Source organism: Mesoplodon densirostris, chromosome 3 (genome assembly GCF_025265405.1).
Source record: "Mesoplodon densirostris isolate mMesDen1 chromosome 3, mMesDen1 primary haplotype, whole genome shotgun sequence".
NCBI lineage: Eukaryota > Metazoa > Chordata > Mammalia > Artiodactyla > Ziphiidae > Mesoplodon > Mesoplodon densirostris.
The window spans coordinates 64,861,534-64,889,027 of NC_082663.1; the positions used below are offsets into that span (position 1 = coordinate 64,861,534).

Below are 27,494 nucleotides of genomic sequence, written 5' to 3' on the forward strand. Positions count from 1 at the left end.
GTACTCTTCTAAACTTCCCTTGTGTAAACACTTCTATGGCTCTCCCTGCCTTAAAAAACAAAATGGAAACTCTTGGTGGATATGAAAGACTTCCCAGTCAAGCCACAAATCACCTTTCTATTTCATCTCTAACTGTCTCCCTTTCCCAGTTCTCAAGGTAGCCCATGGTCCCCTCTGGGTCTTGAGTGTGTCATACTCTTTCACAACTCCATGCCTTTATTCATGCTGTTCTTCTCTGCAACACCCGTACTATCTTTTCTGCCTAGGAAACTCCTACTTATTCTTTAAGACTCAGCCAAATGTCACCTCCTCTTCGAAGCCCCTACTGGAACATCTCCCCCAAATCAGATGATAGTGAATTTTATTATTCCTAACACAAGTAAGCATAGTGGGCACTCTAAATATTTCAGTTATATTTTATCATCTTTTCCCCTCATATTGATAAATTTTCCAGACCTGAGATCCTGATATTCTCATCCAAATGAAACCTTGTCCTCTTATTCATTCAAAATATATTTATTAAAAGCCTACTATGTGCCAAGTAACACATTACAGTACAGTAGTGAACCCAGCAAAGTCCTTTTTTTGCATGTAGATTATAGTCAGGTGAAGTAGACAGACAAAAACAAATAGGTTGTAATGAGTTTGAGGAAAAAACATGACAGAGTAAGGAATAGAAGAAGGGAGAGGGCTGCCGTCTCTGAAGAGCTGACATTTGAACAGAGATCTAAATTAAGTGAGGAAGGAGACACACAAATATTTAGGAGAAGAAAGTTCCAACAGCAGGTGAAAGGCTTAGAGGTGGGTCTGTGCTGCCCAAACCCCAACGTCCATGATTATGAAGCTGATGGAGTTTCTAGTGGTTGACTTAATTTCTGGAAGGTAATTCCAGTCCTCTGTGAGTGAGGTGCACAGAGGAGAGCACCTAACCAAAGTTTAGGCCCCTCATGCTAAAGATAAGTGTTTTGCAATTCTACCTTCCCCTTTTCCCTGTTCAGAATCTACCTTTTTTTTTTTTTTTTTTGAGGTACGCAGGCCTCTCACTGCTGTGGCCTCTCCCGTTGCGGAGCACAGGCTCCGGACGCGCGGGCTCAGCGGCCATGGCTCACGGGCCCAGCCGCTCCACGGCATGTGCGATCTTCCCGGACTGGGGCACGAACCCGTGTCCCCTGCATCGGCAGGTGGACTCTCAACCACTGCGCCACCAGGGAAGCCCTCTACCTTTTTTTTTTTTAATTTTAAGCCCAGATTTCACCTGGATACCAATGCTGAGTATTTGTTGGCATCCCTCCTAAGACGGTCTTGAGTATAAAGAAAGCTATTAATTTATATACTGTGGCTTATTTAGTCTTTTAAGAATAGATAGACTCTCCTCCTTCATTGCTGTATCCCAGAACCCAGAACAGTGCCTGGCACATAGTAGGTGAACATATTTTCTTGAAAGACTAAATGGTGAGATGTATAATAGTGATGGTTGAAAACAGCAAAGATATCACACAGTATGTGAATTTCCAGATGGGCTCCAAACATTTTTGTCTTTAGGGAGTATAAACAACCATTAAAATGTAATCATTTTTAGGACTAACTTTATAGAGGCAAAATTAAGACTGTATAATTCAATGGAATCTATTCAGATTTAAGGATATAGGAATGGAGTTTCTAATATTACCAGTTGCACTGAAGAATCCTGTGAATAGATTTTATACATATATTTCCAGATTTTGAAACAGTTTAAATTCTTTTTGGATACAACGCCTCACAGAAACCACCACCATCACCACCACCAACGACAACAACTTCATTTTGAATAACTGTTCCTAGCTTTCATTTTGTATGCTAATAATTTCTTGACTTATATAGAAATATTTTTCCCTGATAGGTTGCTTTCTGCAATGGAGAGCACTGCTTCTTTAGAGAAAATGCCTGCTGCGTTTTCACTTTTTGAACATTATGACGACAGTTCGGCAAGAAGTGACCAGATGTTAAAACAAGTGGCTGGTAGGAACTTCAATATATTATTTACCTTGATGAAATTTGACAGTTTTTTCTTATTTGTTTTGTAAAGTTTTTGAATGTAAGGAAATATAACTGGAAAAAGAAAAATCTTAGTTGTAAAAATTTAAAGCTAGATTCTGAAATAAAGCGTGAGACTAGCAAACCATTTCAGTTATAAACTGCATTTCCATTTGAAGCTTTATGACTGTGCTGGGATATTGAGGAGGTGGAAGGAAGTAGCAATAGAATCGAAGGGTCTTCTCTCTCTCTCTTTTTTGTTTTCCTTTTAAAAGAGGATTTCTCTCTCTCTTCTAGAGATTATTTGCTTCATGCCAGCAGCCAGGTATAGAAGGAAAAATAAATCAAATATTTTCATATGTGTTGAACAGATTTTTCTTTCTGAGTGGTTTTCCCCTCTTCAATTGAGTTCTTTTTCCTTTTTTCAAACTAAACAGATTAACTTCGAGAACTAACAGCTCAGCGTCATGCTCTGTAGCCAGGAGCCTCCTACTCAGCTGTGAAAAGCATCCTGCCGGCTCTTCAGAATATTTTTTAATGTGCTATTTTAACAAACAAGACAATGACATTTCTTTAGATTTTTCAAAGCTGCTGTGTTTTAGTGAAGTAACCAAGTTCCACTTACTGTAAAATGTACTTAGATGCCCTCCTTAAAAGATGCTATAGTCTTCCAAAGCAAACCTTAAAGACAACTTCTGTTTTCAAATTGACAATTAACTTTCATTTGTGTGGCAAGAGTTTTAATTTAGTAACTAGTAAAAGGTTACTGTGTCTTTAAAAAAAACTGAAAAACAAAAAAGCACCCCGCCCCCGCAAAACCCATCAACCCTATATAAAATGAAAAATTCAGTCATTTATCCTAACGGGTTTTCTCTAGAAATATCTCAGAACAAAAGGGTATTTTCTTGTAATGTCTTTAAGAAGCATTTGAATAGAGCAACGATTGCAAACCAAGAAATTCTGGTCAACAGAGTAGCTCTTTTGCTTTTAAGGGATTTGTTATATGCTGTTGTTCATTTAGAAGGATATTCTTTTGAATATCTGATGGGCAATAAGAGGGCATTTTGTATATTTTAGAGGTCACAGAGTTAAATTTGTCACAAAGTGTTAATGATTCATTCAGAAACAGTGCATGTGGCAGTCCCAGTAGTTCCAAACTGTTATGGGGAGACAGGTCTCTGAGATATAAATGGCACTCGTTGTACATCTGCTTCCCAGAATTGGGGCCCAGGGTGTTGACTTGCTGCTAGATAGCTTTTGCTCATTTTGTGACCAACAACATCTCTCAGCTATGAAGTCCTCACCGGGTGCCTGAAAAGCTAATCTGATCACTGTAATAAACAGATACAATAAGGAAAGGATGTGAACTTTATGATGAGAAACAGAGCAGCCCCTAACATTTCTTCGGTGCTTACATGATGCCTGGCAGTGTGGAGACTGTTATCTAATTAGACCGTCATCTAATCTCACAGCAACTCTAGGAGGTAGGTTTTATTGTTATTCCCATTTGACAGGTGAGGAAATAAAGGGAACAGAGAAACGCCTCTCATATTGCCCTAGATACACAGCTATTTGGGGTGTGTGTGGCGGGTGGAGTTTGGCTTCAGAGTCTTTGCACTTGAACCACTGCTCTACACCAAAGAGGCTGAGTGCACTGCTGTGAAAGGAGGGGTAACTATAGATTAGTGACATCCAAGGCTTCCTGGACTCTGCTCCTAAGAACTTTTTTTTTAATTGTGGTAAAATATGCATAAAATAAAACTTACCATTTTAACCATGTTGAAGCCACCACCGTACAACCATCACCACTAATCCATCTACCGAATTCTTTTCATCTTGCAAGACTGAAACTGTATCTTTTTTTTTTTTTTTTTTTGCGGTACGCCGGCCTCTTATTATTGTGGCCTCTCCTGCTGCGGAGCACAGGCTCTGGACGCGCAGGCCCAGCGGCCATGGCTCACGGGCCCAGCCGCTCTGCGGCATGTGGGATCTTCCCGGACCGGGGCACGAACCCGCGTCCCCTGCATCGGCAGGCGGACCCTCAACCACTGTGCCACCAGGGAAGCCCTGAAACTGTATTTATTAAATAACAACTCCTCATTCCTCCTGCCCCCACCCCTCCCCCCAGCCTCTGGCAACCACCATTCTACCTCCTGTCTCTATGAATTTAAAGTACTCTAGGTACCTCATATAAGTAGAATTATGCAGTATTTGCCTTTTTGTGACTGGCTTATTTCACTTAGCATAATGTCCTCAAAGTTCATCCATGTTGTACCATGTGTCAGAATGCCCTTCCTTATTAAAGCTGAATAAATTCCATTGGATGTCTATACTGCATTTTGCTTATCCATTATTGATTCACTCATCGATGTACTTTTGGGTTCCTTTCACATTTTGGCTACTGCAAATAATGCTGTTCTCCAGGGGACTTTTTTGAAAGCTAGGTTGAGTGGGAATCTGTATCCACCACAGGTACTGAAGTGCAGGTTGATCTAATGCTTAGCTCGCCAAGCATGACAGCTCTTTACGGGCACACTGTCAGGCAGAGGGAATCCATGGGGTGATGCTCTGCCTAGCTCCTTAGCCTCTGGCAAAGAAGCCTTAAAATCATTTTGCATTTTTTTTTTTTTTTTTTTTGCGGTATGCGGGCCTCTCACTGTTGTGGCCTCCCCCGTTGCGGAGCACAGGCTCCGGACGCGCAGGCTCCGGACGCGCAGGCTCAGCGGCCATGGCTCACGGGCCCAGCCGCTCCGCGGCATATGGGATCCTCCCAGACCGGGGCACGAACCCGTATCCCCTGCATCGGCAGGCGGACTCTCAACCACTTGCGCCACCAGGGAGGCCCCATTTTGCATTTTTTGGCATTACTCCTACTCAAGTTTATTACTACAGAAGCGTAAATAGCATTGCTAACGTATAAAATCTGAGCTTCTGATGTCCTTTTGCCACACAGGAATTGTAAATCCAGCCAACTGTTATTAGATTACATCTATGGAATATTCATACTCCCTTCTGAATTTTAGAATACTTTGAAGAATAGAAGTGGTTCTTGTTTTGAAAAAAGATGTTTTAATTTTAATGTTTTTAAAGGAGTAGATTAAGTACAAAATTATTTCTAGCCTACATTCTTTGCTTAATTCCCTACAACTGCTTATTCCTTAAAATTTGTTGATTTTGGGGTCAATTATCAATTTTAAGTTCGTTAAGTTACCTGAGAGATTTTTGAAAAGATGTTGCCAGTTTTAAAAAGCATCTATAGGGCTTCCCTGGTGGTGCAGTGGTTGAGAGTCCGCCTGCCGATGCAGGGGACATGGGTTCGTGCCCCGGTCCGGGAGGACCCCAAGTGCTGCGGAGCGGCTGGGCCCGTGAGCCATGGCCGCTGAGCCTGCGCGTCCGGAGCCTGTGCTCCGCAATGGGAGAGGCCACAACAGTGAGAGGCCCGCATACCGCAAAAAAAAAAAAAATAAAAAAATAAAAATAAATAAATAAAAGCAGCTATAGCTCAACTTATAATTCATAGAGAAAAAAAGCAGCTTTTTCATTGTTCATGCCTCAAGAAGTTCTCCAGGACTGCTTCAAAGATGATTGATAATAGTCAATCTGCTTGGCTCTTCCATAAACCTGGGCAACATGAAAATTTACTGAACTACATTTATCTGGATGGACTCCTTTACAATGTGACACTGATTTCCTGCTGGGAAGACAGAAAAGTCAAAGATAGTATAAGAGTCTCTGAACCACTATCAGTCCTTGTGGAGGTGCTCTGACAGGCAAGCTTCCTGCCTTATCATGCAGGTTCCCAGCATGTCTTACCTCTGTGGTCCCTCTGTGATTTACCAGATGATGAGTCTCTACTTCAACTCCCATCTTCAGGGGCTTCCTGCCTTCTCCCCTCCATTTTCTGTGCTCCTGCAAAAGGCCATGTTGCTTTCTGAATGTTAACACTGGTTATGTGTCAGATACATTGCTAAGCACTTAATATACATTCTCTTGCTTTTTAAAACACCCCTGGGAGGAAATGGTATTATTTTCATTTTCCTATTTTAAAGATGGAGGAACTGAAGCTGAGATAACACAGCTCCTTAGTGGGGGATCTGGCATTTAACCTTAGGCCAGCCTCTCTGCTCTGAAACCCATGAACTTGCCCACTCTCTTATCCTGCTTCTCATTTTTCATAACTGTTTATTTCCTCAGGTCTTTATCTCTTTATTGAATCTTTTCAATGTGTCTCTTTTTGTTCCATTTACTAAATTTAGACCCATTTATTTCTTCTAATTTCCACTTTCCTGTTGAACTAACCTTTGTTTTCTTTCCCTTCAGTGTTGACTTTTAATAAAGTAATCTCATAAAATTTGGCCTGTATTATTCAGCAAGCTCATCTCTCAGGAAATTGTTGACAGGAAAATAACAATACAAATAAATTTAAAAACAGGACATCTTTTCAACTATGGGAATAACCTTTTCCTCTAATTTGTAAACTATGTTCATTGGTTTTATATCTCAAAAATTTTGGAGGAGAATTGTATAGGTGCTTGATTTATGGCATCGTATATGCTGTTAATGTTCAATATGCATAATTATAAACCTTTGAAATCTCTAGTAAAACACTTGAGAATATTGTTGTCTTTAAAATTCAGAGCAATGGATTTATACTAGATATCTAAACCTTATATGTGAATCAGTTAATAGGGTACTTTTTCCCCCATGTAATTTTTACATTTTATTTTAAAAAGTTGTAGGTATAGTCATGTTGGAGATGGAAAAATGGGATAGTAGTTTCAGAAAGTATATTTTGATATTTTATTCATGCAAGTCTTTTTCAGCCTTGATGATATAGCAACTATAGCTAAAAAGGGTTTCATTTGTCTCTATTTGAATATAGTTGCTATACTGATGTAGAAGGATACAACATTGGTTATCTAGCAATGCATTCTCAAAGTTTTGTTTTGAAGGAAAACCAAATCATTTGATGAATCCTCTAACTTGTATAAGTTTATTGCTCTAAATATAGGATTACAGAAGAATATTATCAAGTGATCCCATTGGGAGATCCATTTTTTGTTTATTTCTCTGTATATTATATGTATATATGTACACATGCAGACAAGACATTTTGGAGGGAGACACACTCAACTGTAACAGTGGTTGCCTCCAAGGAATATCCTTAGGGTTGGGGGCTGTTGGGAACAAAGTAGCCCTCCCAGCTTTACTCCATGTACTTCTGTATTGTTTCCATTTTTATCAGTAAGTACAAGTGACTTTTGCAAAAAGAAAAAGAAATCAATCAATAAAAGCAGCATTAGTGATAATAAATCTTGCTTATATTCCAGTTCCACAGCCTCCTAGATTAGAACCTCAGGAACCAAATTCTGCCACTAGCACAACAATTGCAGTTTACTGGAGCATGAACAAGGAAGATGTTGTTGACTCATTCCAGGTTTACTGCATGGAGGAGCCACAAGATGACCAGGAAGTAAATGGTAGGATTGCTAACACAAATTCAGATGCATATGTACATTTCTATATCTTAATGTATAGTATTTAAACATATACATATTATGACTCTTTCCACAAAGCACTTGTAGCCACTTACAAAAACAACAATGAACCAACAATCGTATAATGAAATAACATGTAAGCAAAATTTGGAAATCAGGATCAAGGAAAACAAAAATGCATAAATATCATCCTAATGATCAACATGAATACTGTAATTGAAATGCAAATTTGGCTTTGAGTATTCAGGTTAACAGGAGAAATTAAGTGATTCTCATTTTCAGGCAGGAGGTAATGTACCAAAGTGTTGAAAACAAAATTTTAATCAGAACTGAAGTCTAAAAGACAAGTATAAAGTGTGCCACTTTGTAGAGGAGAAATGAGCTGTATATAGGACACTGTCCTCCACAGTAATTTTAGTGCAAATGCAGCATTGGCTGTCATGGTTGGCATTTCTCAGATCCACCTTTGATAAAAGCTGAAAACAAACTATAAAGGTAAATTCAGAATTCACACTTCTCAAGGCATGAGAAGACTGTATGGTGTAGTCTTCTGGTGTCCCAAATTAATGCGAAGATAGAGGTGAAAGTGCTTAGGAGGGTGAATGGGTGGCACGTCATATAGTTGAGCCTCTGTAAATATCTCTAGGACCTCTAATAAGACCTAGAAGCCAGGCAGTTTGAGGTTGTGCTTCCTGATGAATCAGAGCTGGGACTGCTGGCATTCTGTGTTGCTTGTTGATAGACCCATGTATTTTGGAAATCAGATGAGCATGTGACAGGATGGACATGGCATAGGAACCCAATTTGTGATACGGAAAGAATTATAATGTATTTCACTGTTAACCAGTATTTAAGTCTTTTCAGATGTCATATGATACTTATTTAAATTAGAAAAAAAGTAAGAAAACAGCCATGGGCATATTGTAAAGTTGGCTAAGTTTGTCTATAAGAACTCCTATCTTATTGGGGACTTATTACCATATACCTGTCACAGCACAACAAGGAAAGTGCTCTTATCTGCATTTACAAATGAGAAAACTGATGTGAGATTAAATAATTTGCCCAAGACCACACAAGTTACTCGGGACCAGGGCAGGTTTTAAATACAGATCTTTCAGACTCCAAAGCTTATGTTTTTATTTGCTTGACTCTGTGTTTGTTCTGTTATACCACACTTCACCGTGTATATCCAGTTATATCATGGAACTTCATGGCTCTCCAAGACTCCTCTTAACAACTGTTTATTTCCTGCAGTACTTTTAAAAAGTGCTTCACTGCCACCGCCCCCCAACCCCCCACACCATGCCCCACTTACCTGTCCTGTGTCTCATTCATTCAATGCCTTGAACTCTGCTGATGCCAGTTCATTCATCTGATGGTCTAGACTGTGATACCATGCTGTGTGTAATAGGTCTCCAGTAACATATGTTATGTGCTCTGTTAAAAGGAGTACCAGGCTAACAGGACTTAGCCTAAAAGGATAATTCCATTGAAAACTGCAGTCACAGGTTCTAGGCTATGGGGAAATGTTTTTCAGTATATATGTCTTTATGACATTATTTAAGCCAAACTTTCTGCGCAGAAAGTATAGCTTGAGAGATGCAGTTGAAGAAACCTTCTGAGTTGAAGATCTCTTAAATTTACTTTAAAAGGGAACAATCTGGGTTTCTTAACTGGAGGGGTTTTGAAGATGTAACATCATAGAGTAATAAGAGAGGATAACTGGAATTACCATAGGCTAGTTTAGAAAAGAAAATTGTTCTTTTAAAAGGAGAGAAAATTTCAGTAAGAATAATCAGATTGGCCCAAGGGGCAGGTGTTCAGAATGTTATTGAGTAATATTTACTACTAACGTATTGAAAATAATATAAGTAATTTTAGGAAATGTCTTGACTAAACAAAGTTATTTCTTAGAATAGTTTATGCTCTATCAAAGGTGTTTAAGTATTTCTATAAATTGTGGAAATCTCTAGGTGAAAGGATTCTGGAATTCATGAGAAGGAAGCAGGATTTGAAACTTTGAAAAGCATACCAAATACTAAAATGATTTACTAATCTGTAAAGATGCTTTTTAACATCATAAATTTAGAAAATGTGGGATTGTCCTTATTTTATTACATACTCTCCTGAAATATTGGCATTGCTTCTTAAGAATTTTCTTGAGAATGTATTACTGAGATTTAAGTTAACATAAACTCTGCAATTTTAGTATTTGCTATTGAAATAAGTTACTTTAATTGCGGAATATGAAGCTCAGGATCTTACTAATATGCTATTATTTTCTGGTAAGTGTTCACAAGTAATACTGTGTCATTCTAAATATCTTTTAGAATGCTGTTGCTTTAAGTGTTCTAAAGTGCTATCTATCACACAGTAGTATCTGTAAGTTTATCAGTTTGTGTTTCCACTGAAAAATGTGTTATTCTTCCAATACCTGTAACTTTCAACTAACTTAGGAAGATACCCTAGAGTTTATGATTGTGTTTTATGCTAGATTTGGTAGAAGAATACAGAGTGACCGTGAAAGAAAGCTACTGCGTTTTTGAAGATTTAGAACCTGACCGATGCTATCAAGTATGGGTAATGGCTGTGAATTTCACCGGATGTAGCCTGCCCAGCGAAAGGGCAATTTTTAGAACAGGTAAAGAGATGTTAAGGGGGTGTTAGGAGGCAATACTCAATTCTTCACAGACTATTAAGATCAACCAATAAGCATTTGTTAAGCACCTATTGTGCGCTGGGTATTGTGCAGTGCTGGGTTTACAACAAGAAATAAGACTGGCCTCTTCTCACAAAGCTCATACTCAAGTGTGGGAGACACAAAACAAAAGATTATAAAAAATGTGTGGTAAGGGCCGTGATCCAGAACACTCCAGAGGAGTATCATAGACAGGCCAGGGCAGGGACGGGGTCAGGAATGGCTTCCTAGAACTGATGTCTGAATGGAATCCTTAAAGGATCAGTAGGAATAATGTGTTAAAGGAGTGTATTCCATTTGAGGAAGACAAATGAGCACAGGTGCCCAGGTAAGAAAGAGTATGGAGTGTGCAGGATACAACAAGAATTTTGGTATTATTTCTTTGACTTAAAAACAAGGAGAGGGGAGACATGAGATGAGAAAGGCTAGTGTATAGAGTCCACATTTGCTAAGGTAAGAAGCTTAGGCTTCCTCATATAGGTGCTGGGAGACCCCAAAAGGTTCCTCAGCAATGGTATTCAGCTGGGAATGCATTCCCATGATGGAACCTTTTCACAGGGGGCTGAAGCAGGTGTAGGATAAGCCAAGTTTGCATTGCCTTTAAGATAATTCTAATTGTCCCTGCCCTGGCCTGTCTTGGATACCCCTCTGAGGCAGTTAACTTACTTCCACTGGTTTATCCTTTCTTCTTGCCTTTTAAAACAAGTATTTATTGAGCACCTATTGATGGCAAAATCATGGCTAACTTTTGTGTAAAGGAAGGGGACAAGAATACTTTTATTTACTTGTATATGTATGAAGAAACTCTGGTAGGATTTATAGGAAGCTACTTTTAGAGGCTGTTTGGGGATGGGTGAAAACTGGGCAATTTGGAAGGCAGGGGTGAGAGGGAGACTTTTCACTGTATACATTTTTATACCTTTTGGATTTTCAACCCAGAATATATTTTTTAGTCAAAAATTAAAATAAAATCATGCCCAAGCATTCTTCCCAGAGTACCAGGGAAGCAGAACTGCCATAGACTGCTCCACAATTGACTTGGTTCTCTCTCTTCAGCGCCCTCCACCCCTGTGATCTGTGCTGAGGACTGTACTGTGTGTTGGAACACGGCCACCATCCGATGGCGGCCTGCCAACCCAGAGGCCACTGAGACCTACACTTTGGAGTACTGCAGACAGCACTCTCCCGAGGGCGAGGGCCTCAGGTAAAGATCCCTCTCCATGGGGAGAGCCTGGGGTGCCAGGAAGCCAGTGCAGGCCTCCAAGCTAACCTCTAAGCTTATGCTCACAGAGGGAGAAAAGCTTCCTAAAATCCTCCTGAGCTAATTAAGCCATTGACTTGATTTGCAATTCCATCACTATTCGTCAATGAACTCTAAGTTTGTAATAAACACATGCTGCAATGCAGAATAATCACTCCCTTGTAAGAAAAATACATGTGAATTTTAATAAGATAGAACGTTCTTTGAGGTATATTTAACTTGAGTCATTATACAGGATATATGCATACGTTATCTGCTTTTTAGTGGTTAGATCAGAATAGGTACCACCTAACTCAGGAAACTAATAGCGAGCTTGTATATAATGTAAATTTGAATGTCTCGGTGATATATTGGTAATATAAAGGACCTAATGACATATATATTACCACAGAGATATACTTGCCTCTTCAAGAGCATGAAGAATAGAGAGACTTTTTCTGGAAAAAAAGAAATGTAAAGGTCTCTCACTAAAATTATGAAGCTAAAATTTATCAATAAAGGGCTGTGCATCCAGAGGACCTTTGGTAAATGTTACTTCATTTACTGTTACTTCGTTTACTTCTTAACGTCCAATCCATGGCAATAGGGCAACTTTGTGTTCCATGATGAAGATTCAAATCATTATTATTAATATTCATATTTTGATAGAGATTTTTTTAAACCAAATTTACTGAGATAAACTATTTTGGCAGGATATGGAACTTGGAAATAATGGTATGAAATTAGATGGCTTTTTTTTAAAATTTTTTTTATTTTTGCTGCGTTGGGTCTTCGTTTCTGTGCGAGGGCTTCCTCTAGTTGTGGCAAGTGGGGGCCGCTCTTCATCGCTGTGCGCGGGCCTCTCACTATCGCGGCCTCTCTTGTTGTGGAGCACAGGCTCCAGACGCGCAGGCTCAGTAGTTGTGGCTCAGGGGCCTAGTTGCTCCGTGGCATGTGGGATCCTCCCAGACCAGGGCTCGAACCCGTTTCCCCTGCATTAGCAGGCAGATTCTCAACCACTGCGCCACCAGGGAAGCCCTAGACAGCTTTTTAATAAAGTATATTATTTAAGCTCTTGATTATTTTCATTATCAATCAACAGCTATTTAGTTAGTTATGATTTGAGGTTTCATATGACTGAGCAATAATTATAGTTTCTTTCAAGTATGTGAAGGCAGGCTTCACAAAATAACGATCAAAGGACAAACTAATGTTGAGTGGAGTGTGTATAGGTGGGATGTAGACATTTCAGCAGAAGTGAGAGCGTAGTAAATATACAAGAAACAACATCTCTGTTAATGTGCCAATTGCTAGAAGGCAGGCTTCAATGATCAGCAAATAGCCGAGAGGTTAACTCAGAGAGAGACAGACAGACTGACCAACAGAGACAGAAACAGAGAGACAGAAACAGAGGAAGAGAGAGAAAAGAGGGAGAGAGAGGGAGACAAAGACAGAGACAAAGAGAGAGAGATTATAACTGGCTTCTATTGAGCATTTACTATGTGCCAAGTCACTATTCTGAGTGCCTTATGTATGTTGCCTTATTTAATCCTCAAACGAACTCTTGAGAGAAAACATATGCTTTGAGACGCTAGCAGCTAGTGAGTGGCAATCAGGATTCAAACCTTGTTTTGTTAGATTTCACAGTCCAAGCTGCTAACCACTGTTGAATGTCACCCAGGAGAGTCCTGGACATTCTCTGCAAAAGACTCTTGATGCTAGGAGAGCATTTGGTCTGGAGTGCCTGAGTCCCAGGTCAGTCTCTCCCATCGTTCTTCACCATCAGTGAGGAAAGCCCAGTTCTTTCTGAGGCAAGATGAGACTGTGAAGGAATGCTCTGAAGTGACTCATCCTTGTTATGGCATCGGTCCCCAGCTGACATTTGCATAAATAATACCAGCACAGTTGGATTCTTAAATCAGCAGAAATCTGAGAGAAACCCTGAGACCTAGCAGCCATCTCACTGAGGGAACTGTGATGTCATCTCATGAATGCGGCTACAGGGAGAAGGGAGTGGGGGGATGGAAGGGGGAATGGCATCGCCGAGGGCCTTCAACATGCCAGGAGCTGTGCTAAATCTCATCTAACCCTCTCGACAACTCTAGGAGGGAGGTCATGACTTCCACTGAATGAGACTCAGGGAGGTTAAATAATTTGGCCAAGGTATTAAATGACGGAGTGAGAGTTTGGAGTCAGGATGCACACTCAGGTTTGTCTTATTCTTTCCACTAGTTCTAAAACTTGTGTCATTACACAGACTGAGTTAGCATACTTTAACAGCCTGACAACTGGAAGTTATTGTGTATCCTGGGTTTCCTTTGTCACATGAAAAACATAGAGGTAAAGAGAGAATACAGTACCGTTCAAAACCCCTTTAATTAAAGTTTTTCCTTTCTCTGATCATCCTGGGGCCCTCAAAAAAAAAAGTCCATTTGATATCAACAGTGAATAATGCATTCCAAACAAATCCTTCATCAAAGCCAGAGAAATCATTGACAGTTCCATTTCTAGGGAAAAAATGGCCATCTACCAATTTCATTAAGACAAAAGTTGAGCTTATTAAAACATGACTTGTCATTAGTTTATCCCTTTGAGACTTTGCCAGTGGGTTCATTTTTATTTTTCTTGCCAAAGGAGAGCATTTGAGAGGCTGGATAAGCAGAAGTTTGTAGAAGTTATGGAATACTACAAGAATCCTTGGTTATTGAATGGATGTGGTCCAGCAAGCTAGAAGTGAAGGGAAGTTCCACATGCAGAAGGCTTGTTGACAGTTCAGGGCTTTGTTGGAGATGGAGCTCTTTTCCAATTAGGTGCTAAAAGACCCCTCAGTGCCAGGAGGTAGAATGGTATGTTCAATCCACAGCCCAGGGATGACTCTCCAGCCTCTCTGGATCCCTGCTGAATCTTACAATAGGTAATTTTTTGAGGCAAGCACAATTGTGTTGGCCACAAATCACTACCCTGTGGTCCCTCATGAATACAAGAAACCTCAATGCCTTATACCTCTGGTTGGCATCAACAGACTTTGAAATAATTCATCCTTAATTTCAGAGTCCCAGTGCTGCAAAACTCATTTGTATCCCTTTTGTTCTCCAATTTAAGAGTTCAGGAGGGAAGGAAAATTCTACTCTTCTGGAGTAGCCATGTGTCTTAGGTCTTTGACCATCTGGTTCTTACAGCCAACTTTAAAACATTCCCTACAATGTCTGATGGTTCAAAACCCTACAAAACATTAACTATTTACTATCATCTATATTGCCCAATCTCTAGGATGTCAGTTGTAGACAGCTAGTCAGACAGTAGAATTGATAAACAAAGAACCTCAACACTTGATCACCCCTAGCCAACAAAGGCAAACAATCCCTACTGTTCCATTCTATTAGAACCACATTCGTCACTTTGTTTTTCTGCATAGCCGTGCATAATTAAAGTTATTTTGTGTCTTGGAAAGAACAGCAAGCCAAGGATTGTCTGATCCCGCTCACTTGTTGGCTCCATGAAGGGATTATTATTTAAAGTGGCAGTGTCAGTGCCTGAGACAGCTGTCTGGCATATTGTAGCTACTCAATACATATGTGTTACCTGGATGGGTAAATATCATCAACATTGAACACATAATACTGACACCAACAAAAAAAGTTAGGTCAGCTTTGAGGATAATCTATTCACAATGGGAAAAAAAAAATAAACTGTGCCAACAAAGTAAAAAAGAATGGTGAATGAGTTAATTTTAGTGCTTGGGTACTTAAGTAGGAGATAAGACTAGTCTAACCTGTGGACTGGAAGCCTTTTCATGGATCACGTATAGGGAAGGACACTGATAATCTTGTTGATCCATTGGTTACATAACCCTTACATACATTTTAGGTTCTATGCAAAACCCCTATTCTAAATCAGATGCAAAAAGAAAAGAAAACAAACCACAAAAGAAACCCCACAAAAACTGGGTAAGGACAGGAACCTTATCTATGCAGCTGTTTATTAAAGATCTATTTAATGAGTGAACGAGTAGATGAATGATGGCATTAGCCCGTCTCCTTCTGCCCTTGCCAACTCCAAGTCCTCTAACTGGCTGGAATCTCTAGCAAAGGAGAGATGGAGAACCCAACAGGACTAAGGACTAAATGAATTTACATCTCTTTCTCACCCTCAATCCCTGAAAAGACAGACAGCCTTAAAAGCTCTGGTCTGGGGTGGGAAGAGAAGTTGAAAGGAAATGAAAAGGGAGAAAAGGATGAGTAATATGAAATTGCACATACACACATGGAGGGCATTGATTACCCTTTAGATTAGGGAGGCTAATTTTGGTTGCCAGAACAGAAACACATCCAGCTTCGGACCTGCATTCACTCTCCTGTACGATGGGCTCTAGAAATTCCAATCTAAGACCAAAGTTGCTGGATAACCTCTCAGAGTAGGTGTTTGAATGCAATGTGCCTACTGTGCTCCCGAGTTCCGTGATGTGGTGTCTGAAATAGCCGAGCAGTTGCCTCCATTCCATCATCCTCACAGAAGACACATTTGCATATTTTGGTGTGTGGGCACCGCGGCTCTGTCCCAGCAGTCGGCCCCTACTGGGCTTGGGGGTGGGCGGGAGTGACAATCCCCGGCTTGTGTGTGGGGGCTGAGGGAGCTCCTACTCACCCTTTCCTGTTTTTGTTTGAATGCTCTCCTCAGGTTGGGTGGGCTCAAAACACTTGCAAAAATTTTCCACCACTCTGCTGTTTCCTCAGCTGTTCTGTCTCTCCTGTGTGGAAAGAAGTCAGCAGAACTGTGGGTGGAGGAGGGAAAACTGCGAGAAATATAGTACAGGGCTTAGCTGTGTAGGCTGTGCAGAAAGAAGCTGTGTACTGAATGACAAATCTGTGAGACTCAATACGCCACAGAAGTGGTTGGTAGTGAACTTCCTGCTCCCCAGCCCCAGCCAAGGCTGTGGGCAGGGAGACCCTCCCGGGCCACCCTCCCTGGGAGCCTCCCCAGGGTGGGTGGGGCTCTGGGTGCTGGACTCGTGAGCTCCTGCTTCTAGTTTTTGGGGTTACACGTGATGGGACAAGAACAGGATCGTCTGTCACAGCTGGGTATTCTAGCTGGGGATGACTGCCACTTTGTCCATATAATAAGGACAAATAAGGGTGAATTTCCTATTGAACTTAGTGCCTGAGCAGGAGATGAAGAATCCCGGATGTTTTTTCTTTTTAAAAAGTTTTTACGAAGCTTTCAGCTGGAGAGGTGATGACTGACCATAGGGTCAAGGGCAAATGATTTGACCTTCTCCACAACCTATGGGTAAAAGCGGCAGTCATTCCTGCCCTGTGCTTGCTTCACAGAGTGACAGGAAGGCCAACTGACATGACTGGGTGAAAATGCATTGAGTAATTAAGAGGTAATAGACAACCTTCATATGGTATTGTTTTCCTGACCCAAGTTGTAATATTCCTCTTCAGGGAGCCCTTGGGAGAGAGAGTTACCAGAAGATAATCCAACCCCCGCTCCCACTGAAATTCTTGGCATTCAGCTTTTTCTAAATGAATTTTTTTCCCAAATGAATCTGACTTAACGTTGATCATTGAAAATCCTATACACCTCCTGGTTGTGTAGTAAAACCTCAGCCAGTGGAAAACCAGCCTATTCCTTCACTTCTAACGTATGATCTGTCAATTTCCAAAAGTATTCTAGTTCGCAATAAAAGACCCAGGCACACTAGAGCCACTAAAAACAACCCTGTAAGAGCAAGAGCCAGATAATGCAGAAGGAGGTTGTATCAGAAAGCACAGGTTAAGAACAGTACCTTAACGGAACATACAATTTGAATATGAACTTCCTGGCAGCTAAAGTGAAAACAGGAGAGTGGGGAGAGAGAGCAAGAGGGAGAAAGAAAGAGATTATATAACTCATCTTTTTTTTTTTAAAAAAAAAAGGAAAAACAGGACTTCACTAAGAGAGACAATTATATTTCTTGACATTCAGTTCTAAGATGAAATTTTCACGTAGATCTTTATATAAGGGCTATTGAACAAGATAGTAGTGATTGTCTTCAAGAGCAGTTTTACAAAAGATGCAAAAACATTCCCTATGTAACCATTTTTTAAATGGGCTCTTGAAAGCACAACGTTAAATTGCCATTCTGTGCAGGCAGTTCTATGGGACCTCAAGTAATTGTCCACCTATGTGACCTTTGAGTGGTAAAGGAGAGCTTAGAGAATCCAGAAGAATGAATGAATGTTACTAGGCTCCTGGGATTCTCTGCCTGAAATATAAATGGTATCATTCAAACTTTGGAGGGTAACTAGCTACAGAGAAAACAAAGCTGCAGGATCCTTCTGCTGGAATCCTTTGGCTCTCTTTGATTTTGTGAGAGACGCTAATTACAGGAAAGCCTAAATTCCCTGGGTCAGCAGGATTCAGCCCTCATGTTATGTTTCTATACTATTATGAACTAATAGTGATGTTTAGTTAACACCAAGTCTCATAATATCCTCATTTATCAAATGAAAAATAGTCCTGTTCAAAAATTTTTATCTACCAAGTTTAAAAAAACCCCAAAAGTCAGTATATAAAGAATTTTCTTCTTAATCTTGATTTAACCAAAATTTTTCATCTTAAACAAAAAATTCCATGTTTATGGTTAGTTAAGGTTTTATAAATGCCTTCCAATAGCTAAAACTATTTAGTTAGCTGTTCTCGTATTTCATGTTGTTTATGTTCTCATGGATTTTTCTTCTTTTTTCCTGTTTCTCCTGCCCATCCCTTCTCCCCCCACACTATCTTATGATTATGTTTTTCAAACCTAACTGATCATAGAAAAACAACTGGGATGCTTGTTAGAGTTTATATTCACGGGCTCCTCTTAAGTGATTCCAATTCAGAAGGTCTACTGTGCCCAGGCAGGTATGGGGAACACTACTTTACTAGCCGGTCCCCATAGGGCCCAGCAGTGTGCTCTGTTCACAGTTCACATTAAATGGTGTTGATTGACTGGCTGAATGTTGGTGCTGCCAACAGTAAGAGCCCACTGTGTTTTTAAAAAACAATTCATACTTAGCCATCTGTTGTGCACTGCAGTGACAGCACCATCTGTAGGCTGCTTCCAGGAGTCATGGCACTGGGTTCCTCCATATTTTTTGTACACATGCTGCCCCCTTTTCCTGGGAGAAAACATGTTTAGATACAGATATTTGACATGGCAGTGCAGAGAATAGCGACTCCTTGTGGTGACCAGCCCCTCGGCTTACCTTGAGCACATGTACACCCCTTCCTTCCATCCAACACAAATTGTTGAATTATAAAATTCCTAGAGAAGTTATTTTACACAGTTCCAACTAATGTTTGCATTTTGAAAACACATTCAACCAACTCCTGAACTTGTAATATAGCTCTAAAAGTAAGTTGTTTGATTAATTTTGGATAGATAATACATACATATGGTACAAATTCAAAAGATACAAAAAGGAATACAGTGAAAATTGTCTCCTTTCTATCTATACTTCATTTACTTAGTTCTCCTCCCCAGAGACAATTACTGTTATCTGATTCATATTTATCTTTTAAGATAGTCTGTGAATACACAGCATCTATATTTTGTCAACAAATGGTAGCATACTGTATATATATTTCTACCACCTTACTTTTCTTGTTTAAAAATATTTCCTGGTATCTCATATCAATACAATTGGAACTGCATCAGTTTTTTAAAAAACAATTCCGTTGTAGGCTAAGACTATAATTAATTTATTTGACCAGTTGAGAGGCTTCTATTCTCACAAAGAGTGCTGCAGGAAAAACCTTGTGCATATATCGTTTCATACATGTGCAAGTATACCTGTAGGATAAATTCCTAGAAGTACCATGATTGGTTAGAAGGTATGAACATTATGAATTTTGATATATATTACCAAATTGTCTCCATAGAGGCTGTAGCTGTTTACACTCTGGCTAGCAGCATGTAAGTGTGCTTGTTTCTTCATACCTTGGCCTTCACAGGGTGTGATAAAACTTGACAGTTTGATAAGTAGAAAATGGAATCTTATTATAGTTTAATTGTACATTTCTGTTATTAGATTGAACATCTTTTTGTCTGTTTCAGACCCATGTACTTCCTTTTCTATGAACTGTTCATTTTCTTTACCCATTTTTTTCTTTTAGAGTGTAGTATTTTTTTGTATTGATTTGTAGAAGCTCTTTGTTTTTTAAAGAACATTAGCTTTCATCTATGATATGAGTTGCAATTTAAAAATTTTTTGCCATCCGTATTTTTTTTTTGGCTTAAACAATAGATATTTATTTTCAATTCTGGAAGCTCAACATCCAAGATCAAAGTGTCTGCAGAGTTGATTTCTTCTGAGGCCTCTCTCTTTGGTTTGTAGGTGACTGTTTTTTCTCTGTGTCTTCGTATGGTCCCTCTGTGTCTGTCTGTGTCCTAATCTCTTCTTCTTCTTTTTCTTATACATCTTTATTAGAGTATAACTGCTTTACAATGTTGTGTTAGTTTCTGTTGTACAACAAAGTGAATCAGCTATATGTATACATATATCCCCCATCTCCTCTCTCTTGAGCCTCCCTCCCACCCCTCTAGGTCATCACAAAACACCGAGCTTATCTCCCTGTGCTATGCAGCAGCTTCCCACTAGCTATCTATTTTACATTTGGTAGTGTCTATATGTCCATGACACTCTCTAACTTTGTCCCAGCTTACCCTTCCCCCTCCCTGTATCCTCAACTCCACTCTCTAGTAGGTCTGTGTCTTTATTCCCATCTTGCCCCTAGGGTCTTCATGACCTTTATTTTTTAGATTCCATATATATGTGTTAGCATATGGTATTGGTTTTTCTCTTTCTGACTTTCTTTACTCTGTATGAGAGACTCTAGGTCCATCCACCTCACTACAAATAACTCAATTTCATTTCTTTTCATGGCTGAGTAATATTCCATTGTATATATGTGCCACATCTTCTTTATCCATTCATCTGTTGATGGACACTTAGGTTGCTTCCATGTCCTGGCTATTGTAAATAGAGCTGCAATGAATGTTTTGGTACATGACTCTTTTTGAATTATGGTTTTCTCAGGGTATATGCCCAGTAGTGGGATTGCTGGGTCATATGGTAGTTCTATTTTTAGTTTTTTAAGGAACCTCCATACTGTTCTCCATAGTGGCTGTATCAATTTACATTCCCACCAACAGTACAAGAGGGTTCCCTTTTCTCCACACCCTCTCCAACATTTATTGTTTGTAGATATTTTGATGATGGCCATTCTGACTGATGTGAGATGATATCTCATTGTAGTTTTGATTTGCATATATCTAATGATCAATGATGTTGAGCATTCATTCATGTGTTTGTTGGCAGTCTGTATATCATCTTTGGAGAAATGTCTATTTAGGTCTTCTGCCCATTTTTGGATTGGGTTGTTTGTTCTTTTGATATTCAGCTGCATGAGCTGCTTGTAAATTTTGGAGATTAATCCTTTGTCAGTTGCTTCATGTGCAACTATTTTCTCCCATTCTGAGGGTTGTCTTTTTGTCTTGTTTATGGTTTCCTTTGCTGTGCAAAAGCATTTAAGTTTCATTAGGTCCCATTTGTTTATTTTTGTTTTTATTTCCATTTGTCTAGGAGGTGGGTCAAAATAGATCTTGCTGTGATTGATGTCATAGAGTGTTCTGCCTATGTTTTCCTCTAAGAGTTTTATCGTGTCTGACCTAAAAATAAAAAGTTTATTTTTGTGTATGGTGTTAGGGAGTATTCTAATCTCATTCTTCTACATGTAGCTTTTCAGTTTTCCCAGCACCACTTATTGAAGAGGCTATCTTTTCTCCACTGTATATTCTTGCCTCCTTTATCAAAGATAAGGTGACCGTATGTGCATGGGTTTATCTCTGGGCTTTCTGTCCTGTTCCATTGATCTATATTTCTGTTTTTGTGCCAGTACCATATGGTCTTGATTACTGTAGCTTTGTAGTATAGTCTGAAATCAGGGAGCCTGATTCCTCCAGCTCTTTTTCTTTCTCAAGATTGCTTTGGCTATTCGGGGTCTTTTGTGTTTCCATACAAATTGTGACATGTTTTGTTCTAGTTCTGTGAAAAATGCCAGTGGTAGTTTGAAAGGGATTGCATTGAATCTGTAGATTGCTTTGGGTAGTATAGTCATGTTCACAATGTTGATTCTTCCAATCCAAGAACATGGTATATCTCTCCTTCTGTTTTTATCATCTTTAATATCTTTCATCAGTGTCTTATAGTTTTCTGCATACAGGTCTTTTCTTTCCTTAGGTAGGTTTATTACTAGATATTTTATTCTTTTCGTTGCAGTGGTAAATGGGAGTGTTTTCTTAATTTCACTTTCAGATTTTTCATCATTAGTGTATAGGAATGCAAGAGATTTCTGTGCATTAATTTTGTATCCTGCTACTTTACCAAATTCATTGATTAGCTCTAGTAGTTTTCTGGTGGCATCTTTAGGATTCTCTGTGTATAGTATTTTGTCATCTGCAAACAGTGACAGCTTTACTTCTTCTTTTCCAATTTGGATTCCTTTTATTTCTTTTTCTTCTCTGAGTGCTGTGGCTAAAATTTCCAAAACTATGTTGAATAAGAGTGGTGAGAGTGGGAAACCTTGTCTTGTTCCTGATCTTAGTGGAAATGGTTTCAGTTTTTCACAATGGAGGATGATGTTGGCTGTGGGTTTGTCATATATTTCCTTTATTATGTTGAGGAAAGTTCCCTCTATGCCTACTTTCTGCGGGGTTTTTATCATAAATGGGTGTTGAATTTTGTCAAAAGCTTTCTCTGCATCTCTTGAGATGATCATATGGTTTTTCTCCTTCAGTTTGTTAATATGCTGTACCACATTGATTGATTTGCCTATATTGAAGAATCCTTGCATTCCTGGGATAAACCCCACTTGATCATGGTGTATGATCCTTTTAATGTGCTGTTGGGATTCTGTTTGCTAGTATTTTGTTGAGGATTTTTGCATCTGTGTTCATCAGTGATATTGGCCTGTAGTTTTCTTTCTTTGTGACATCTTTGTCTGGTTTTGGTATCAGGGTGATGGTGGCCTCGTAGAATGAGTTTGGGAGTGTTCCTCCCTCTTATATATTTTGGAGGAGTTTGAGAAGGATAGGTGTTAGCTCTTCTCTAAATGTTTGATAGAATTCGCCTGTGAAGCCATCTGGTCTTGTGCTTTTGCTTGTTGGAAGATTTTTAATCAGTTTCAATTTCAGTGCTTCTGATTGGTCTGTTCATATTTTCTGTTTCTTCCTGGTTCAGTCTCAGAAGGTTGTGCATTTCTAAGAATTTGTCCATTTCTTCCAGGTTGTCCGTTTTATTGGCATAGAGTTGCTTGTAGTAATCTCTCATGATCCTTTGTATTTCTGCAGTGTCAGTTGTTACTTCTCCTCTTTCATTTCTAACTCTATTGATTTGAGTCTTCTTCCGTTTTTTCTTGATGAGTCTGGCTAATGGTTTATCAATTTTGCTTATCTTCTCAAAGAACCAGCTTTTAGTTTTATTGATCTTTGCTATCGTTTCCTTCATTTCTTTTTCATTTATTTCTGATCTGATCTTTATGATTTCTTTCCTTCTACTAACTTTGGGATATTTTTGTTCTTCTTTCTCTAATTGCTTTAGGTGTAAGGTTAGGTTGTTTATTCGAGATGTTTCTTTTTTCTTAAGGTATGATTGTATTGCTATAAACTTCCCTCTTAGAACTGCTTTTGCTGCATCTCATAGGTTTTAGGTCATCGTGTTTTCATTGTCATTTGTTTCTAGGTATTTTTTGATTTCCTCTTTGATTTCTTCAGTGATCTCTTGATTATTAAGTAGTGTATTGTTTAGCCTCCATGTGTTTGTATTTTTTACAGATGTTTTCCTGTAATTGATATCTAGTCTTATAGCGTTGTGGTCGGAAAAGATACTTGATACGATTTCAATTTTCTTAAATTCACCAAGGCTTGATTTGTGACCCAAGATATGATCTATCCTGGAGAATGTTCCATGAGCACTTGAGAAAAATGTGTATTCGGTTGTTTTTGGATGGAATGTCCTATAAAGATCAATGAAGTCCATCTTGTTTAATGTATCATTTAAAGCTTGTGTTTCCTTATTTTCATTTTGGATGATCTGTCCATTGGTGTAAGTGGGGTGTTAAAGTCCCCTCCTATGATTGTGTTACTTTAGATTTCCCCTTTTATGACTGTTAGTATTTGCCTTATGTATTGAGGTGCTCCTATGTTGGGTGCATAAATATTTACAATTGTTATATCTTCTTGGATTGACCCCTTGATCATTATATAGTGTCCTTCTTTGTCTCTTGTAATAGTCTTTGTTTTAAAGTCTATTTTGTCTGATATGAGAATTGCTACTCCAGCTTTCTTTTGGTTTCCATTTGCATGGAATATCTTTTTCCATCCCCTCACTTTCAGTCTGTATGTGTCCCTAGGTCTGAAATGGGTCTCTTGTAGACAGCATATATATGGGTCTTCTTTTTGTATCCATTTAGCCAGTCTGTGTCTTTTGGTTTGAGCATTTAATCCATTTACATTTAAGGTAATTATCGATATGTGTGTTCCTATTCCCATTTTCTTAATTGTTTTGGGTTTGTTATTGTAGGTCTTTTCCTTCTCTTGTGTTTCCTGCGTAGAGAAGTTCCTTTAGCATTTGTTGTAAAGCTAGTTTGGTGGTGCTGAATTCTCTTAGCTTTTTCTTGTCTGCAAAGGTTTTAATTTCTCCATCAAATCTGAATGAGATCCTTGCTGGGTAATCTTGGTTGTAGGTTTTTCTCCTTCATCACTTTAAGTATGTCCTGCCACTCCCTTCTGGCTTGCAAAGTTTCTGCTGAAAGATCAGCTGTTAACCTTATGGGGATTCCCTTGTGTGTTATTTGTTGTTTTTCCCTTGCTGCTTTTAATGTTTTCATTGTATTTAATTTTTGATAGTTTGATTAATATGTGTCTTGGCGTGTTTCGCCTTTGATTTATCTTTTATGGGACTCTCTGTGCTTCCTGGACTTGATTAACTATTTCCTTTCCTATATTAGGGAAGTTTTCAACTATAATCTCTTCAAATATTTTCTCAGTCCCTTTCTTTTTCTCTTCTTCTAGGACCCCTCTAATTTGAATATTGGTGCATTTAATGTTGTCCAAGAGGTCTCTGAGACTGTCCTCAATTCTTTTCATTCTTTTTTCTTTATTCTGCTCTGCAGTAGTTATTTCCACTATTTTATCTTCCAGGTCACTTATCTGTTCTTCTGCCTCAGTTATTCTGCTATTGATCCCTTCTAGAGAATTTTTAATTTCATTTATTGTGCTGTTCATCATCGTTTGTTTGCTGTTTAGTTCTTCTAGTTCCTTGTTAAACATTTCATGTATTTTCTCCATTCTGTTTCCAAGATCTTGGATCATCTTTACTATCATTTTTCTGAATTCTTTTTCAGGTAGACTGCCTGTTTCCTCTTCATTTGTTAGGTCTGCTGGGTTTTTGCCATGCTCCTTCATCTGCTGTGAGTTTCTCTGTCTTCTCATTTTGCTAAACTTACTGTTTGTGGTCTCCTTTTCACAGGCTGCAGGTTCGTAGTTCCCGTTGTTTTTGGTGTGTGTCCCCAGTGGGTAAAGTTGGTTCATTGGGTAGCGTCGGCTTCCTGGTGGAGGGGACTAGTGCCTGTGTTCTGGTGGATGAGGCTGGATCTTGTCTTTCTGGTGGGCAGGTCCACTTGTGGTGGTGTGTTTTGGGGTGTCTGTGGCCTTATTATGATTTTAGGCAGCCCCTCTGCTAATGGATGGGGTTGTGTTTCCGTCTTGCTAGTTATTTGGCATAGTGTGTCCAGCACTGTAGCTTGCTGGTCGTTGAGTGGAGCTGGGTCTTGGTGTTGAGATGGAGATCTCTGGGAGATTTTCACCATTTGATATTATGTGGAGCTGGTAGGTCTCTTGTGGACCAGTGTCCTGAACTTGGCTCTCCCACCTCAGAGGCAAAACCCTGACTCCTGTCTGGAGCACCAAGTGCCTGTCATGCACACGGCTCAGAATAAAAGGGAGGAAAAAAAAAAGAAAGAAAGAAAGAAGAAGATAAAATAAAATACAGTTATTAAAGTAAAAAATAGTTATTTTTAAGTAATAAAAAAAGAAAAAAGTGAGGAAGAAGAGAGCAACCAAAGCAAAAAACAAATCCACCAATGATAAGAAGTGCTAAAAACTATACTAAAATAAAACAAACAAACAAACAACAACAAAAAAAATGGACAGACAGAACCCTAGGACAAATGGTAAAAGCAAAGCTATACAGACAAAATCACACACAGAAGCATACACATACACACTCACAAAAAGAGAAAAAGGGGAAAAAAATATATATCGTTGCTCCCAAAGTCCATCTCCTCAATTTGGGATGATTCGTTGTCTAGTCAGGTATTCCACAGATGCAGGGTACATCAAGTTGATCGTGGAGATATAATCCGCTGCTCCTGTGGCTGCTAGGAGAGATTTCCCTTTCTCTGTTTGCACAGCTCCCGGGGTTCAGCCTTGGATTTGGATCCGCCTCTGTGTGTAGGTCACTTGAGGGAGTCTGTTCTTTGCTCAGACAGGACGGGGTTAAAGTAACAGCTGATTCGGGGGGTCTGGCTCACTCAGGCCGGGGAGAGGGAGGGATACAGATGCGGGGCGAGCCTGCGGGGGCAGAGGCTGGAGGGACGTTGCACCAGCCTGAGGCGCGCCGTGCGCTCTCCCAGGGAAATTGTCCCTGGATCATGGGACCCTGGCAGTGGCGGGCTGCACAGGCTCCCGGGAGGTGAGGTGTGGATAATGACCTGTGCTTGCACACAGGCTTCTTGGTGGCGGCAGCAGCAGCCTTAGCGTCTCATGCCCATCTCTGGGGTCCGCGCTGATAGCCGCGGCTCGTGCTCGTCTCTGGAGCTCCTTTAAGCGGCACTCTTAATACCCTCTCCTTGCGCACCAGGAAACAAAGAGGGAAGAAAAAGTGTCTTGCCTCTTCAGCAGGTCCAGACTTTTTCCCGTACTCCCTCCCGGCTAGCCGTGGCGCACTAACCCCTTCAGGCTGTGTTCACGCCGCCAGTCCTCTCCCTGCGATTCGACCGAAGCCCGAGCCTCAGCTCCCAGCCCCCGCCGGCCCCGGCAGGTGAGCAGACAAACCTCTCGAGCTGGTGAGTGCCGGTCGGCACCGATCCTCTGTGTGGGGATCTCTCCGCTCTGCCCTCCCACCCCTGTTGCTGCGCTCTCCTCCATGGCTCCAAAGCTTACCCCCCTCCGCCACCTGCAGTCTCCGCCCGCAAAGGGGCTTGCTAGTGTGTGGAAACCTTTCCTCCTTCACAGCTCCCTCCCACTGGTGCAGGACCCGTCCCTATTCTTTTGTCTCTGTTTTTTCTTTTTTCTTTTGCCCTACCGAGGTACGTGGGGGGTTTCTTGCCTTTTGGGAGGTCTGAGGTCTTCTGCCAGTGTTCAGTTGGTGTTCTGTAGGAGTTGCTCCACATGTACATATATTTCTGATGTATTTGTGGGGAGAAAGGTGATCTCCGCGTCTTACTCTTCCGCCATCTTAAAACTCCTCTCCATACTTTTTTTTTTTTTTTTTTTTTTTTTTTTTGCCGTATGCGGGCCTCTCACTGTTGTGGCCTCTCGCATTGTGGAGCACAGGCTCCAGTCACACAGGGTCAGCAGCCATGGCTCATGGGCCTAGCCACTCCGCAGCATGTGGGATCTTCCCGGAACGGGGCACGAACCCATGTCCCATGCATCGGCAGGCAGACTCTTAACCACTGCGCCACCAGGGAAGCCCCTCCATACGTATTTTTTCATATTAATGTTAGTTTAGATCTACTTTCAGGAGGAAGTATGCAGTAGGGAATCCAACTTTATTTTTTCTACTGTGGCTATCCCGCTGTGCCAGCAAGAAAACCCATCATTTTCCTTTCTGATTTGAAATACTTCCATTATTATATACTAAAGAACCTATGTATTTGAGTCTATTCCTCACCTTTATAATCTATTCCATTGATCCATCTATTTATGCCCTAGTACCATGCTGTTTTTATTATT

General features: G+C 40.0%; 1 protein-coding gene across 4 annotated transcripts in view; it reads left to right on the forward strand.

Moving 5' to 3' along the window:
• Window positions 1-27,494, forward strand: part of CMYA5 (cardiomyopathy associated 5) — a 100,427-nt gene that overhangs the window by 59,020 nt on the left and 13,913 nt on the right. Inside the window, exons 6-9 of one of the 4 annotated variants that reach the window (XM_060093095.1) lie at window positions 1,880-1,998; window positions 7,344-7,493; window positions 10,006-10,152; window positions 11,266-11,413. In XM_060093095.1, coding sequence (XP_059949078.1) covers window positions 1,880-1,998; window positions 7,344-7,493; window positions 10,006-10,152; window positions 11,266-11,413 — 564 coding nt within the window. Of the gene's footprint in view, window positions 1-1,879; window positions 1,999-2,450; window positions 2,684-3,357; window positions 3,498-7,343; window positions 7,494-10,005; window positions 10,153-11,265; window positions 11,414-27,494 lie in introns of those variants that run through there. The other 3 variants (XR_009531453.1, XR_009531454.1, XR_009531455.1) reach the window with 3 other exon arrangements.